Genomic DNA, 18,026 nt, shown 5'->3' on the forward strand with positions numbered 1-18,026 from the left:
TACGTATTTGACATCGTCCGTAACCCAATCTATTTGGGAATTCGGTGTGGCATTTGGTTGTGCCATCTGTGAGTGGCAGCATCACTGATTTCGACCAATTTATATCTATACCGGTGAGACCACTGTACCGCACCACTTCTCTCATCAGTGGATCAAAATTCTCTGCCGGGTTCACCATATATATGGTAACATCGTCGGCGTACATGGATATGAGCAGTCCGCGTGACGTGAAACCAATGCTTCGCTGAGTATGGTGTTGTCTCATGCGTGCCGCAAGTGGTTCCGTCGCCATAGCAAATAGTAGCGGTGACAATGGGCACCCCTGTCTAGTCCCTCTGGTTATGGAGATAGGAGCAGAGATCTGTCCATTGACCCGTACTCTGGCGGTCGGATCATTATAGAGTATGCCAATCCTTTTAGCAAACTGCGGACTGAATCCCATTCGGGAGAAAAGTGTAAGCAGGAACTTCCATTCTAAGGAATCAAATGCCTTTGTCGCATCCAATAATGCGGCTGTGGCCTGCACCCTAGGGTCCAGGTAGTGCAGGAGCCCAAACAGTACCCTCAGATTATGTGAAGCGGACCTCCCAACACGAATCCTGATTGATCAGAGAGCGCTATTTGCGGCAACATATATTTTAGTCGATCTGCAAGCAACTTTGCATATATTTTGGCATCTAAATTTATTAGCGAAAGTGGGCGGTAGGAAACCGGGTTAGTGGGTCCATATATTGTCTGGCCCCATCATTAAACCACGCTAAGGCAATAGTGTCCAGATAGTCTTTTAGGACCTGGTGTCACCTTGGAAGTGTATAGCGTCCTATAGTAGTTTGTCATGGATTCAAGTGTAGCTTGGGGTTCTCTGACCATATCGCCTCCCACACCCCTGAGTTCCAAGACATAGTCCATCCCTCTTGGCGCTCGCAGCATGTTCGCCAGTGTGCGCCCAGCTCGGTCGCCCTCACCATATCGTCTAGCCTGACTGTCTTTAGCCAGATATGCTACCTCCCTATCCGCCTCTTCCTGATATTGATTAAAGTTCAATCTGAAATCTGCACGTACTCTATCTGTTGGCGCTTCTGTCAATGCAGATTCAAGCTTAGCTAGTTCTGCATCTAGTCTGCACAAGGTGTCTCTTATGGATCTTAGCACCCCTGTTTTCAGTGACATGCAGTATCCTCTCGTCACTACCTTGCAAGCCTCCCACAGTGTACCTGATGAATCCACTGTACCCTCATTAAGCTCAAAGAACTCCTCCAATTTTTCTCTCAGTTCCTGCTTAAAAACCTGGTCTCGCAGTGCCCGGGAAGGGAACATTCAACTGAACGGTTGGACGTACTGTGATGGCGTGGTCAATATCAAACAGACCGGGGCATGATCAGACAACGACCTTGGCAAGTGTGTTACTTCCAGCACTGAAGCGTGGATGTCCCTGGATAGTAACCAAAAGTCCAACCTGGACCATGCAGCCCTGTGCATCGTTAAGCATGTACCCTCGCGATCCCCAGGGTGTAACACCCTCCATGAATCCACCAATTCTGCATCTACCATGATATCGCCTAGCGCTTCTGCCGCCCTGGGGTGGTGTTCTCTAGCTGCCCCCTGTCTATCCATGGTGTCCGAGAGTACAACATTATAATCACCCCCCCACACAATCGCTGCCGGACCGCGGGCCTGAACCTTATGCCACAGATCACAGTAGAAATAGGGGTATCATCATTCGGGCCATAGACATTCACCAGCACTAGTCTCATACCGCACAATGTCCCCACCAGCAATATGTATCTGCCTCCATCATCTTTGACTTCCTCATGTGTTTTCCATTGTAAACCTCTTTTGATCATTATCGCCACCCCTCTTGAATAGTTAGAATATGATGCATGTATGATCTCTCCCCACCTATTGTGTCTGAGTAAGTGCGTGGCATTGGCAGTCAGGTGGGTCTCTTGCAGAAAGCATATGTCTATCTCTTTTCTGAGTAGAAAAGCTTGCACCAATCTGGTTTTACGTCTGTCATTCATGCCTCGCACGTTCCAAGTGAGGCATTTTATTTGCTTCATGTCTGCAGGGGTATCGAGATATATTGTCCCAACAGCATGCCAATTCCATACAGCTCCCCATACGTTCGTCGCCATATGAACAGTGTGACATATCGTAACGGCCCTTCCAGCCTCATCATACCCAACCAGCCATAGTACACTGAATGAAGTTGTTGCCGACTGGGCAACCCATGTTTCTCAACATCTGGCGCATCGTAACCACTCGCTTCTATTGACACATCACTTGAAAACAAACATACAACATCATAACTCCCCGAACTTGAGTCATCGCAGTCCCCACACGCTCCAACCCCCCAATTAGGTTGTGCAATTCCCCCCCTGGGCGCCCCCCCAACTACAAGAACAGTTTCGAAAGACAGTCTCAGCAACCAAGTAATGGGAATCATCCGCTGGGGTATGCAGGTTGGTCTCCTACTATCCCCGTACTTTTGACAGGGTGATCGAGCGCTGGCCTGAGTGTGTCAGCTCGAGGACCCCCCACACCTCAAGCGCGCACATTTGCACATTCCCTCCTCCACATTTTGTTGACCCCTAAGATTCTAATTGGGTACTCTGGCACATTCCGGCTATTACAAATTATTCACAATGCAATGACTGAGCCGCATCCCCAGCATTCACTCTATGTCACTTAGCCTGTCTCGCGATTCCGGTTCCTCAGAGTGCGCCTGGTTCTTCTGGTCTCTTGCCAGTTGTTTCGCATATTGCAAAGCCGCTTTTGCATCCACGAAGAAGGATGGTCTGCCTGGGCCCTGTACTCTAAGCTTCGCAGGATAAATCAGCGAGTATTTAGTCCCTATTTGTTGGAAGATCTTCTTCGCTTGCATAAATTCCCTCCGAGCTGCTTGTACCTGTATGGTGAAATCCGGGTATATAGCGATGTGGTTGCCTTTATATTGTACATCTTTCATGTCTCTTGCCATGCGTAATATCGTGTCACGGTCTCTATAGTTTAATACACGTGCTATAATGGGCCTAGGCGGTGCACCTGGTTTAGGTTTGGGTCCCAATGTCCTGTGTGCCCTTTCCACTAGGAACATCTGCGACAGACCGGATCCAAAAAGGTCCTTCATCATCTCCTCGACATACAGCTCCATGCTGGTAATATCTGTTGATTCTGCCACGCCGGTGACGCGTACGTTGTTGGGCCTCGAGCGCGCCTCCAAGTCCTCATTCTTTTGTTGAATTAGCGCCAGCACTTTGTCCATGCCTCGTACCTTCTTGTCCAGGTCCGTTTGGCTTTCTTTCCTCCGTTTCGGTCACACGCGTTTCCCGCACCCCTACTCTTCCCTCTTGTTTGTCCATTCGTTTGGTGATGCTGTCCATTCGTGCAGTCAGGTCGTCCATTTTGTGGTCTATGCCCTGCAAGCTCGTTTTTAATTCTTGGAACATTGATTTTATGTCAGCTGCTTGAGAGCCACTCTGTTCCTCCTTCGACGTGTCATCTTCTTGTTGTTCTTGGCCGGCCGTTTTCTGTTTGGATTTGTCAAATGTGAGTCTCGGCTGCCTCGTGTCTGGTTTGCCCATTGCCGCTTTCCAATGCAACTTTTAGGCAAATGCGACCGTGCCTCTGCAGCGTAACACGAGGTTCTTGCCGTGTCGGAGATCACTGCGCTCCTGGCGTCTATGAAGTTCAGCAGTAAGGGTAGTCATCCACAACAGCTAGCAGGGCTCTATCGTCTTTATCTGCGTGGCACGGCACTTCGGCAGTGTTTACCCAGCACCGTGGTGTGACCGTGGTGCAGTCTCTTTGTCACAGGCAGCCCCCCTTCACAGCAACTCTCATTGTGCCACTCTTCTCACAGTAGAGCAGCCCTCCAGTGTGCCTATGGCAACATACTCGGCCCCTGTACACCTCCACATCGGACTGGGTGTAATCCAAAATGGAGGTTTGTGCCTTTTTGTTACCCGGGGCGCCGATTGCGTGTGATCTTTGCCGCAGTAAAGAGTAGCCCTGCCTGTCCGGGGGCCAGGATATATCAGAATGTTGCTAGGAGTTCAGCCACAGTGAATCTGCTATAGTCCCCAATGTCTGTCCTGCTTCAGCTTGTCCACTGCGTGTAGCAGCCAGCAACTCCACTAACCCAACCAATATGGCCACCCAAACTTCTTTCTCCCAGGGGCCAGCTCCGTCCTGATGTCCCAGCGTGTATGCCGTTATCCCATCAGTGTAGGGCTGTAAAGCAGTCTGCACCCACCGTTGTAGCCTCGACTTAGGTCGCGAGCCAACAGCCACCACAGTCCGCGGTCTCAGACTCTTACCGCGTGTCCGCCGTGTGATGTCCGGCTCTGCGGAGCGCAGTGTTTTCCAGAGTCCTCACCGCGTTTCTCCGCCTCCCGTTCAGCTGTTGTCCGTAGCGCCGTTCTCGTCTCTGGCTGACGATGTCTCCGATGGTGGGGTGTTGATTTGTCCTTCCGAGGCTGCAGGATCAATCCGTGTGGAAGTCCGCTCCGCTTTAGTGCCGCTCTCACCCGGGCAGTGGTCTCACGCCAGCCCCCGGCTTCTGCTCGTGCGCCAGGCCTCTTCGCTGTTCCCAGCACGTCGGCGGGATCTGCACGCTAGCTCCCGCCACAGGTTCCAAATTCTCGCCAGGCAGTCCCAGTGTCTCTTGCACACTCCTGGGGTCAAGGGGTCCGAGTCTCAACACCAGAAACGCCAATAAATAATGGATTAATTAGCTCGATCGGCGGAACTGCGGTTTCAGGCAGCCATTCCGCTTTGCAGTCAAGCCACGCCCCAATAATATCTTAAGTTAAGACTCCTCTCCCCATACTTGGTTATTAATGTAATTATAGGCTCTTCTCTAAGGTAATAAATTGAGCGACCATTAATAATGCATGCAGTATGGAGACAATGTTTAATAGGCAGTTCCTACACACATAACATATTTGGCATGAAAGGTTCTAATTTTCTGTTGAAGAGACATAATATATATCCCTTTATTCTTGTGAATTTAAGAACTAGGGCGCCGGTAGAGGTAAGTCTCACGAATTTACCGTCAAGACGAAACTAGGGTTTTTTACCAGGCATCTAATCCAATGAGAGGATAAAGGAGAAATCCACCCAAACTCTGTGAATATATATTAAAAATTGTCTACAAAGTAGTGGCTTGCTCTCGAACACTTGTAGGGATGCTGTGAGCACTATGTACATTCAATACTGGTCTGCCTCATATTTAATAACGAGGCAAGATAAACTGTGCAAATCCAACCGAATGGCTGCAAATGCATTGATGGAAGGTGACGGATAAAAAAAAAAACCTCATCATTGAATTCATCTTCGCAAACCGTTGTGATTGCAGCCCTTGTTTCACATTAGTCAATGTGATTTTTAGTATGCCCACAATCAATATTTTGGTTTCTTAGAATAAATCACCAAAAGGCATTCTTTGGACTATTATCATTTGAAAAAGCTTCCATTACAAAACCTATTTCTGATCTAGTTGATGAGGGAATTAGTACACTTCCCCAGAAGGGAAAATAACATCCCAAGGAAATACAAGCATTGGCAGAGCCTATAGGTCTTGCCTATGTGAGATTGATTGGCTTTGCCAATGTTTTTAGCTATGTTGCAAATGTTGGATGTAATGAAAAAAACTGTATAACACAGCCAGACTTTTAGCGCTTTTTAAAAATTTTCAGTTATGCTGCACTGAAGCTAGGGCTCCTGTAAAATATGACTAAAAACACATTGCTTGGCATGGAAAGCCATTTAGTAAGTAACAAGTATTTAAATAGGGTTTATAACGGCTGAAGGCTAGTACTATAGAATGAAGAACACCCGTGGCCAAGGTGTTAGTGTGTCCAGAATGAGAAGCATTTTAGGACTATACAAAAACCGTGAAAATGCTCCATATAAATACGCTGAATGCTACATAAGCTGTAGATAGACAGAAAAGTCCAATAGGTTACTTGATGCGTTAAGATTTGTGTTACTTTCGGTGCAATGGTTATAAAACAATCAAAAAAGCACTACTGGCTGCTTGTTTAGTAGTAAATATAGCAATAATTGGAGTTCAGTGGGTTTCCTAGAACTTTTATCCCCTGTGCTGCTGCACCTGCAGCACCATTCAAATCATGACCCTAGTGCCTGCTAACTGCAGTTGTGAAAACTTGTTTAGTAGTAAAATATAGCAGTAATCGGTGCTCAGCGGGCTTCCTAAACCTTTTAACCCCTGTGCCACTGCACCATTGAAATCATGACTCTAGTGCCTGCAAGGACAAATGAGGAAATTGTTAATATCCAGTAATATATGTGTTCTGAAAAAGGCACAGTTGCAGAGGGAATACATAATCATTGTGTAGCTAAACAAACACAAAAGCTTTCATAAAAAGTGCCTTTAAACTTATCCAACTCTGTAAACGAGTTTTCAAAGATGTAATCAATAAAGCATATGCTTTACATATCAAAGTGAAAACCAAGCATTTTTAAATTGTGTTACAATGTGGCTGGCTCTTTCCTGTGAAAATATTGTATCCTGTGCTTGACAGTTAATGGGCCAGAAACAGTATGAATTGCCCAAGATCACCAGATGGTAAGACTGAAATGCGTTTTTTTACTTAGTTCACAAAAGGCAGTTTCACAAATTAAATGGACTCATTAAAGAACAATTTTGTAAAAAACATGCAAATGTTTTGTGCAGATAAAGAACGAGATACCTTGCGAGATAACTACGTCTAAAATAAAAATTTTATAAAAGGGCACAAGCAGGCTCTATGATGAAAATATGCTGCATGCCTCTTTCCAATAAATGCTCTCACTTCGAAGTCAGTGGAAAGCAAAATAAACACCAGGCTCCCACGAAAAACACAGCTTAACATTTGACCTCAGTCTTTGAATGCCCAGCAAATGTGATGAGATAAGAGCAAGATTTAAAGGCCTGTTCATTACAGAAAATTAATTAGCGTAAGAATACTGTAAAGACTGCTTTAGCATGGGGAGGTATGAACTTTAAGCTGCACAGCCTAAAGCAAATAAACCCAGCAAATCGAAAGCCAGAAAATGTGATTTACAAACCACAAAGCCAAAAGCAATCCACGGGTTGAATGCCTTCAAGGTCAATTTTCTGACAGTCCCCAAGATGTCTTTTGCATAACCAGACAACTGCGCTGTCTAGTAGGCGGTGACCTAAAAATGGACATCAAGACTCTATACATTTCTCTGTCAGAGACACCTTTAGGAATTTAGGCTGTAATGTAATGTTTTCAAGTAAATAATCCAAACCCTTGTACTGAGAGTGCCAACTCATATGGGATTTTGAAATTGAGATGAACTCACAAAGAGATCTCCCAAATTCCATCCAGGTCTTTTGCTAGCATTCAGTCCATTGGATGCCATTTGGGTAATTACACCTGAATCATGGAAGGGCTAAAACTGAGCACTACCAAGAAGTCTTAGGGACGGGGGCAAGTGGCAAGCGGAAGATGGTTGGAGCCTCTTAATGCACTCCAGTCACTCGGATCGCCTTTACTTAACTTGAAAACCTTACATGGCGACAGGAATCCACACAAATAGCAAGTAAAGGGGTCATGAGCATCTACTCTAATTGTCTATGTGACTTAACAATAACAGTGGATTTGATTGAGTGCAATAAACATGTTTCCCATCAGGAAATCCAGATGTATTCATCAAGTGATAACATTATTTTTATTGATCTGAGTAAACAAAATCATCATTTTTAAATGTCAGCCTGCTTCATCTGGTAGAGACATGCTTCAAAAACATTAGTTTTTTTATAACATTGTTCTTCGTTTCCTGTTTCTTCCCATGAAATATTTTTTTCTGATACCGCAAATAAGAATTAAGCCACTCACTTGACCACTGGGTTTGCACAGAATAGTTGTGTATTCTGGACCTGTCCCAAATTTGCTCAATTCTTTCCACACTAAATCGGTTGGAGAATTATGAGTCGCGTTTGCTTCGGCTGCCCACACCTGTGGAAAATAAGACGGAAAAGCTGTGAGTTTGGCATCCTGAGATGGAGTTGAATAAATCAAATTAAAAGAAAACAAATACATCAATCTGAAAATTGAACTATGAAGATAAGCGAAGAAGTGGTTTTAAATTCACATCAATTGATCTCCATACATTATACTGCAAGAGTACAAACATAAACAATGTTGAGACAAAATGACAACACAGACTTCATATTTAGTGTTAATCTAGTAATAAACCACAAAACGGATGAACATGCACGGCCAGTGGGGAGGCGGCTGCTGAGCACTTTGCCAGGGCCGGTTGTGGTTCCCAGTCCGGGCCTGCCAGCAAGCACACGTGTAGGATTGGCATTAAGTCTATTACACCTCCGGGGGCGTGGCCAAGCAGCATGGCCAACAGGACATAGGCTCCTTCGGCTCCCGGCGGGCCGACACTGAAATCCTGAAGAAAGATCCTTTGCGGGCTCATCGTTCGCTATAACGAGGGGTACACGAGTCCTGGGTACCTTGGGCCACGTCCTGGTGTAATTTGCGGGCTGAATGCTGGTGGGAGAGCGGAGAAGCCGGATCGAGCTCTGTGGAGGTGGGGCTGGATTCACACGAGGCCAGGGTCTGGGCCTGCCTTCGCGTGCAGGTGGCGGCCTATGATGGAAGTGCTGACGGACACCGAAGCCCCTGGGCCGGAGGGAGTGCCGCTGTGGGAGAGACCCGCTGCCATCTGGGGCCTCGACTTGCGGGAGGTCGTTGGAAAAACTGCTGGGCATTGCGGGGGTGTCCGCGTTGACCGCCGCGCCGGCTGGCGCTGGACCGGAGGAATCGGCTCGCCCTTCTCGGGCCCCCTGGGCCGACCCCTTGTGAAAGGCCCGACCGGGGAGGTGCCCGCTGTCATCGGGGCACTCCCGTTTGGACCTGTGCTCTGTGTTTGCGGCGAGGCCTGGTGGAGGACTTGAGAGCCGGCCGGCGCGGACTGGGGGCGGAGCCGGCATCCTGCAAGGCTGAGGTCTGCAGCCTGGTCCAGAGGACTGTATCCCGGGAGCCCATAGTCATCGGGCCCTGAGCCGAGAGGAGCGCTCCCGCAGCGGAGGGGCCCACTGCCATCTGGGGCCCCCGGCGTGCAGGAGATCGTTGGTGGAGCTGCCGGGCCTTGCGGGGGGCCTGCGGTGGCTTATGCGCAGGCCGGTGCCGGGGCGAGAGGAGCGGCTCGCGCTGGCCGGGACCTGCGGCCAGACCCTGCTGGGAGCGATCCGGAGGAGGAGGTGCCCGGTGCCATCGGGGCCCTCCTGTGGGCTCTGCACTCTGGGGCGATGATAGGGCCTGGTGGTAGGCTTGAGCGTCGGCCCGCGGGGAGATGTGTGGGCCCGGACTCCTGGGAAGCCGTAGTCTGAGGCTTCAAAAGTCTGCAAACCGAGTGCTGGGGCATCGGGCCTTGGGACGATTGGAACCAGGGACGGATTGGTTGGGCGTCTGCAATGCGTAAGGATAGGATGTCCTGTGCCTTGCAGCCAAATACCATAACGCAATACACCACTCAGCGGCTCCCCTAACAGCGGATCACTCGCCAGTCAGGGCAGGACGAGGGGGCTGAGGCTCCCGAAGAGCCCTCCCGGGCAGAGCTGCTGAAAGTGATCCAGGGATCTCACTCAGCCTTGAAGCGACAAATAGAAACGGTGTCTATCGATGTGAACTTATTGCGGACAGATCTACGAGAAGTGGCAGATAAGGTTTCTGATGCAGAGGGGAACATCGTACAGTTGCAAGGAGAAGTGGCGTCCCTCAAAAAGACAGTCCTACAACTTACGGCCACGACGGGGGCCTTGGAACATCAGGGTCCTTGGCATCCCAGAGCGGGCGGAGGCGGGCAATGCGGAGCGCTTTCTGGAGCACTGGACTCATACAACACTGTGCCCCATGGGTCTGTCGGAGGTCTTTGTGATTGAGCGGGCCCATAGGCCGTTGGTTCCGCCGCTAAGACCCGGGGCGCCTCCGTGAGCCCTCATTGCCAAGATCCTCAATTACCGAGATAGAGACTGTATCCTGAGGGCGGCGAGGGAGACTGCGGATCTCATCTTTGAGAATGCCAGGGTCTCCATCTATCCGGACTACACCCAGCAGGTACTGGAGCAGCAGAAGTCCTTTTTGGCAGTTAAACAGAAACTCCGGGAGATGCACCTACAGTATATGCTGCTCTACCCGGCTAAGCTTAAGGTACTGTCACAGGGGAAGGCACATTTCTTTGAAACCTCTGAAGAACTCTGGGAGTGGCTGGAGATCAGGGGAGATGCCCTCCCCCATGGCGAACGGGGGCGGGGGCCCGATAAGTGGGGGGCACGAACACCGAGGAGGCGCGCCAGCAGACAAAGACGCCGCTCAGACACAGCTGAGCGCGAGGAGAGGCGCCGAGTTACGGTGGGAGATGATGGGGCCCTATGCCTGGAACCAACCGAGGCTGGGGTTTCACCGGTGATATCAAAGTCTCCCCCACCGGGAGAGGTACTGGTCCCAGACACCCTGCAGCCCACTGTTGAAGATATATCACCTACCAGTTCTACAATCCCTGAGACAGCGGGGGCCCAGTTACTTGCCTCGGCGGCCCCACCTTGAGGGGACTGTGTAGTTATGCATTGTTTGTATGATGCAGGTATTGCTGGCCGGCCTCTATGGGCCTCCCCCGGGAGGGAGTGTACACTCAGGACAATGCATAGGGGAGACTCCTGTTCTCCGCTGGCAGCGCAGAGGTAGGGGGGAGGGAGGGGGGGAGCGGGAGGTGGTCAGTTTTTCTTCAAGTAGGATGGTTTGAGCCCTGTACTAATGTTGTGATAGATGTCCTTGTCGGGAGTCGGAATGGGGGGGGAGTATTCCTTCTTTTCCTATTCTTGGGTGGTTTAGCCCTGTTGGGCGAATGGGGTGGCTGTGCACATCCTGGCACCAGCATGGGAAGGGCATATTGGCAAGTTATGTTGTTGCAAGTACATTGCTCGTGGGAGGGGGGATGTTGGAAGGGGTTGTTGAATGGGAATGTTTCAGGCATCGTTTGGATTACATTTCGGCACTGGATGGGACCTACATTGTGGACAGAGCACTATGGTGGGGTAGGCCACGTTGTAAGACATGGGGTATAAGTTTATGAGCTGGAACGTGAGGGGGCTGGGCACGTGCACTAAAAGATATAGAGTCCTTTCTTTTCTTCGTAGATATGGAGTCTCAATCGCATGCCTACAGGAGACCCATCTTGTAGTGGCGGGGTCAGATATTCCATTCATCCTTTTCTACATATGCCAGAGGGGTACTGATTTGGGTGGCACCTGGGGTCCCGTTCGCTATCCAATATGTGGAGGTGGACATTCACGGTAGATACCTGCTTCTGAGGGCGAAACTGGATGGCAGGGAAGTTGTCATATTGAACACTTATGCACCCAATACGGATGATCCGGTCTTCTTTCAGGTCCTGCAGGACGTCCTAATTCATGATCTGGAGGCCCCAGTCCTTTGGTTTGGGGAATTTAATTGTGTTATTGACCCAGTCCTGGATAGGTCTCCACCTTCGAGAGGGCACACCCCGTATGACTGCACATCTTAGGGAGGTCATGGAAAATATAGGGGCGGTGGATATTTGGCGCCAGAAGAACCCGACGCAGAAAGTGCATACCTGTTTCTCCCCCACCCATAACACGCATAGTCGCCTAGATAGGGTCTTAGTAGCGAATGCTGAGCTTAATATGTCCGTGGAGGTTAGTTACCCACCAGGCTTGTTTTTTATCAGATCACTCTCCGGTAGCCTGTACGGTGCAATGGGGAGCCCCCGGTTATTCGTCCTCGGACATGGAGGCTTCCAGTGGATATCCTCCGGGATCAGGTGGGGAGAGCACATGTGGAAACAGCCCTTGGGGACTACGTGGACCTTAATTGGGAGGAGAATGGCATTTCCCTGGCCACCAAGTGGGAGGCCCTAAAGGAGGTGGTGAGGGGAGCTTGCATGGGACTCACCTATGGAGTCCGGAAACAGCTCCTCCATGATCTCCGGAAGGCAGAGGATACTCTTTTACATGCCCAAACCTCGTCGGACCCTGGCGCCCTGCAGAGGTTGGAGGAGCGGACTGCCCGAGCTCGGGTATATGATATCCTTGATCGGCTCGACAAATACACCTTGGGCCAATATAGGCAGCGCCTTCATAGACAGGGTGACAAGTCAGGGTGGCTCTTGGCTTGGATCCTTCGGATCCTTGCAATCTGCTGACAAGGGGGGTACCTTAGGGAGGAGACAGAATGGTCAGAAAAAGGGAAATGGGGACGACTCTAAGCCAAAGGTAGATGTAGCGACTCTGAAAAAGACTTCTGAGTGCCACCAGTGTCATCCGGTTGGACACTGGAGACGCAAGTGTCCCGATAATCCTGCAAATCAGGAGCAGCAGGAGGAGGAAATGGTTCAGGAACCGGTACCTCAAGGTGACGGCGACATCAGTAGCAAAGACTAAGTTGATAAAAGGGGGACTTCGGCTCCTCAAGTACAGGTTCCCCAGCCACCGAAAATATCGACAGGGACTCGGACTTACCGGCAGATGCCACTCTTTGAGGAGAGCGATGATTGTTACCTAGACCCGTTGGCATGACGGTGCCTGAGAGGGGAGGAGGACTGCACTCTTGGGGCAGTCTTGGAGGTATACCAGAGGGGACCATTTGTAGAAGCTGATGATAGTGGTCACCCTACCACCTTTTTGGTTGATACTGGTGCTACTAGTTCTACTGTGAGATCTGCAGTAGTCCCCAACCTACCCCTCTCAGGACAGACAATCCAAGTTGCAGGTGTTGCTAATAGGAAAATGACAAACCCTCTGACAGAACCAATTCCTGTGAAGATAGGAACGTTCAGGGATAGACATCAATTTGTGGTGTGCGATTCAAGTCCTGTTTGTTTGCTAGGGAGAGATCTCTTGTGCAAGCTTAATTGTACCATCTATTGCACCCCTAAGGGAGTGGAATTGCAGACTAATGATGATGACACTACCTTTAATGTTGCGAATTAGCATGTGTGCATAGAGATGTACCCTGCTTTGACAGTGGAAGAGCTTCCTTTTGATTTGAGAGACTCAGTTTCACAGGTCATGTGGGACTTCACTGGAGAAGACATAAGATTGATTAAAGGTGTTGAGCCAGTTAAGATTCAGGTTAAGTAGAATGTTGATTTCCCCAGAACACCTCAGTATAACTTGACCCCAGAAACAATTGCAGGGATAAAGCCTGTGATTAAGTCTATGATTAAACAGGGAATACTGAAGGAGATATTGGGCAGTCCATGTAACTCGCCAATCATGGGATTGCAGAAGCCGAACGGGAAGTTCAGGATTGTGCAGGACCTGCGCCGAGTGAACAACATAGTTGTTCCTTGTTGTCCAGTGGACCGAATCCATCTGTAATCTTATTTCAGATCCCGTGACAAGCTGAGTGGTTCACCGTGATTGATCTCTGTCAAGCTTTCTTCTCGATACCTCTGCATGAAGAGAGACAGTTTTTATTTGCTTTCAAGCTGGAAAGTTGTATTTTAACGTGGAGTCGTATACCTCAGGGGTACACAGAGAGCCCATCGATCTTTAATCATATCTTGAAAAAGAATCTTGAAAGTCTAGTACTGCCGCAGAACTCCGTTCTTGTCCAGTACATAGACGACCTCCTTGTTGGGTCAGAAACTGAGGATGATACCATTGCTTTACTGAACCATTTGGCAGAGAACGGACAAAAGGTGTCACCAATTAAGTTACAGTACTGCTTAAATGAGGTGCAGTATCTGGGGCATAGAATAGAGAAGGGCAAAAGGAAGGTGTCACCTGACAGGATTGAGACAATACTGAACATGATGGTGCCTTCAACACAGAAAGAGGTCAGGATGTTCCTTGGGATGTTTGGCTATTGTTGCCAGTGGATTGCCAACTTCTCATTAAAGGCAAAGCCTTTGCAGAGACTGACGCACAAGGACGTGAGCGATCCGGTACCATGGGACAACGACTGTATGAAGGCTTTCCTTGAGTTGCGAGAGGACCTTTGTCGTGCTCCGGCACTGGGAATGCCTGTCTACAATAAGTTTTTTCACTGTTCTGCTGTGAACAAGAGGGTTGTGCATTAGCAGTCCTAGTTCAGGATCATGGAGGTGTCCATAGACCAGTTGCCTATTTCTCAGCTACTTTAGATCCAGTAGCTTCAGCGTTGCCCGGATGTCTCAAATCCGTTGCTGCAACAGGTGTCAGCATTGAAAGGTATGAGAGCATTGTTATGGGTCATCCATTGACTGTTTATGTACCACACTCTGTCGAGTTGTTAATGACCAGGACCAAGACACAGCACTTGACGAACCACAGGCTCACATGCTACGAGCAGGTTATACTTGCTCATATATAACCCTCAAGAGGTGCTCTGTTTTGGATCCTGCCACCTTGATGCCGTTGCCAAACACGCTTGATGAAGATTGTGAGTACCAGGATTGTCTTGATGTGGCTGAACTTTGCACCAAACCGAGCCCTGACATTGTCGATGAACCATTGCTTGACCCTGATGAGATTTTCTTTGTTGATGGTTCGTGCATAAGCGACAGTGTTCGTTAGTTGAGAGCAGCATTTGCTGTATGCACTATCTCAGGAGTTGTCGAAGCTGCTTGCCTGGAAAGAGTATACTCTGCTCAGGAAGCCGAACTCATAGCTTTGACTCGTGCCTGCCTGGCAGCAAGGGAATTTGGATTACCATTTATACTGACAGCCAATACGGGTTTGGTGTGGTTCATGACTATGGACAGTTATGGTCTCAGAGAGGTTACATGACGTCGTCAGGAACACCCATCCGGAATGGAGAATTCGTTAGGCTGCTTTTAGAAGCCTTACAGGATCCAGCAGAAACTGCTGTTGTGAAGTGCACGGCTCATGGTAAAGGGACAGATTTCGTGTCACTTGGAAACTGCTATGTGGACAAAGTTGCACGATTCTGTGCCGAACAAGGTTATTCGTTCACTGAACAAGAGATAGAAGGATGCGAGGAAAGAACCGAGTTAGACATGATGCTTGCCATAGCAGATACTTGGGATGAGCTTAGGTGCATGCAGGAACAGGTGTCAGACCATGAGAAAAATGTGTGGATCAATTCAGGATGTGTGAAAGGAGATGTGGACATTTGGGTCTCGACTGATGGGAGAGCGGTGTTGCCAGATGAGCTGTTGAGTTCGATGGCGAGACAAATTCATAGTGCGGTTCATTTGGGAAGAGATGCGATGATACGAGTGTTCGGACAGACATGGTATAATCCAAAGTTTCGTGCAGTGGCAGAAGCTGTATGTCAAAGGTGTGTTACGTGTCAACAAATTAATGTTGGAAAGAGAACTGCAGTTACCATGAGTCACATTGGGAAGTCTGGGGGACCGTTCAATAGAATGCTATTGGATTTTATCGAGATGCTCAGATGCAATCATTTGAGGTACATTTTGTTGGTGGTGTGTGTGTTCTCACAGTGGGTGGAGGCATACCCGACGCGCAGTTGTGACACACTTACAGTAGCTAAGCTATTGTTGCGGGAACTTGTGCCTAGATTTGAGGTCCCGACCTCTTTGGAATCGGACAGAGGAACTCACTTCCATCGTGAGATTATGAAGATGCTTTGCACAGCACTGAACATTGATCAGAGACTCCATTGTAGTTACCGACCCGAGGCTTCTGGGATAGTGGTGCAGATCAACAGAAATTTGAAAGTTTGGATGGTGAAAGTGTGTTCATCCACGTCTCTTAAGTGGCCAGATGCCTTGCCTTTGGTGCTAATAAGTATGCGCAGTCCCCCAGAAAGAAGAACAGGTCTTGCGCCTCATGAAGTGCTGATGGGGAGGGCAATGAGGTTACCAGCGGTACCATCGACAGCCTTGCTGAGTATCAAGGATGATCTGATTATTGCAAGGGACTCGCTGATGTCATCCGTTCTGTGTCCCATCAGGTGCAGGCTGCGGTGGTTCCTGCTTCCAGTGATCTCTGCCACGACCTGAGTCCGGGGGACTGGGTGCTGGTTCGGAAGCACGTGAGAAAGAGCTGCTTGGATGCTCATTGGAAGGGACCCTACCAAGTCATCCTTGTCACGAAAACTGCTGTGAAGTGTGGAGGGCTACCGAATTGGGTGCATGCATCACACACCCGTCGAGTTCCAGCACCCTTGGAAGAAACAGCTCCTCTCCCTATTGAAAATTCAGCTGAAGTGGCAGGGTTACAGGAGAGGACAAGCCAAGCTGTGAGGGTGTCTGAAGAAGCTGGTGCCGCACTAGATCAAGCTGAAGAGGGTCACAACGTAAGTGAATCTGAGACTGCCTCGGAAAAGGGAAGTGACTGTGATGGTGACCCGAAGCCAAACTCAGCTGAAGAAAACTGTGAGCAAAGCGAGCAAGCTGAGAGCAGAAGAACCAGCAGAGCAGGGGAGCAGTGGCCGGTAAGACAGAGGCGACTGAACCTGAGGTTGGTTTCCGAGAGGGACCTTGCTCCTGTGTCTGAGGAGTCTGAATCAGACAGAGACAAGGAAGGGCAAGCTCTTGGAGGGCCGAGAAGATCAAGGCGAAAGAGGGTGCCTTGTCGAAGGTACGTGACTCCTGAGTGGACCTACCCTGTGACTGATGCCAGGCATATTGAGATCGGGGAGGGTGAGGGCAGTGACAGTGATCAGTAACAGTCCTAACATCAAACTGGACGTGCTGTTGTTGATGCCGGGACTTGATATCGAAGGTGTACTGACCATCACTGTTCCAAATCCATCGATTTTAAGCAGAATTTGTCATCTGATTTTGAGTAGATTGCTTTTTCCTACATTTGGCCCTGAAATATCAGCTCAAGAATCCATTGTTCTTTGTCTTAAACTATTGGAATATGTGCTAGAAGCGATTGGAACAAATCTTATTATTGATGAATGAGACTTTTGTAAATACTTGCTGTAAATAAATCTAGGACCGAGTGGAAGAAGAAGAAATGTAGGGACTTCCCACAGAGGACGGAGAAGGGTTAGGGTTGTCTATTGTTTGCTGTAAATAAGGAACTGAAATAAAGAAAGGGGACTTTCAGCCTTTGAGGTGTGGTTCGAGTGCTTCTACAGGAAGAAGGAAGAAAGAGACTTGCTGTTGAATGACTATATCGAAAAGCAAGTCCTGAGACCATGGAGGCTGGAAACCCGAATCGTAGAGCTAGGTGCATTGTAGGCACACTTATAGGAGGGGTGATACTCTTCATTATTATAGTAGTTGTAGTTTTGTATTTAGCGCCACATGAGCAGGCAGTAGAGGTCGAGGGAACACCTACACCTACTACTCCTAGCAAAGAAGAGGTCAAGGTAGGACACGACAGAGCTTTGCTGCTAGAAGAGAGTCGTAGATTACATGAAGATCTGTCTAAGGTTAATTTTAAACTCAATGCGTATGCAAAGTTGTTTTATGAGTATATTGATGTAATGGATGCGAAAGATTGCTATGTGTTTATGCAATTGCCTGCTTCTGTAAGCCTTCAGCACCCTGGTTTTCCCAGTCGTTACGGGAAGAAAAAAGTAAATATAAAAGGTTAGAACGCCTCTGGCGCCGCGCCTACGATCCAGCGGCCAAAACAACGTATAGAGTGGTGCTAAAAAAAATTCATAGAACTAAACAAAGCATCATGAGAGAATATTTTGCATGCAAAATCAAATCCTCAGACAACTCAGCAAAGGTGCTCTTTCAGATTGTTAAAGACTTCACCAACCCTGCGGCCCTCACACACCTGATAGAGCCCTGCCATGAGCTCTGCGATGAACTGTCGGATTTCTTTCACGAGGAAGTCACTGACATCTTTGCCTCATTTGATGCGGCGAATAAATCCGACACAGAGGCTTTACCCCCCAATCCGTTGCCTGCCAGGGACATGAGGCTGCGGACGTTCAAACCTATCTCTTTGGACGTGGCGTTGAGAAAAATACAGCTATGTAAATCGGGCTTGCCACTAAATCCCAAGCCCGACCAGGTGTTCACAGCAGTGGCACCAGCGATTGTAATCCCCTGGCTACACT

The 18,026-nt window shown here is 48.8% G+C and overlaps 1 protein-coding gene across 1 annotated transcript in view; it reads right to left on the reverse strand.

Moving 5' to 3' along the window:
• Window positions 1-18,026, reverse strand: part of LMNTD1 (lamin tail domain containing 1) — a 1,426,354-nt gene that overhangs the window by 171,015 nt on the left and 1,237,313 nt on the right. The window contains exon 13 of the mRNA XM_078647754.1: window positions 7,872-7,991. Within this exon, the coding sequence (XP_078503880.1) occupies window positions 7,872-7,991 (120 nt within the window). The remainder of the gene's footprint in view (window positions 1-7,871; window positions 7,992-18,026) is intronic.

The sequence above is a fragment of the Lissotriton helveticus genome, chromosome 1_1 (genome assembly GCF_964261635.1).
Source record: "Lissotriton helveticus chromosome 1_1, aLisHel1.1, whole genome shotgun sequence".
In the NCBI taxonomy this organism is placed as follows: domain Eukaryota; kingdom Metazoa; phylum Chordata; class Amphibia; order Caudata; family Salamandridae; genus Lissotriton; species Lissotriton helveticus.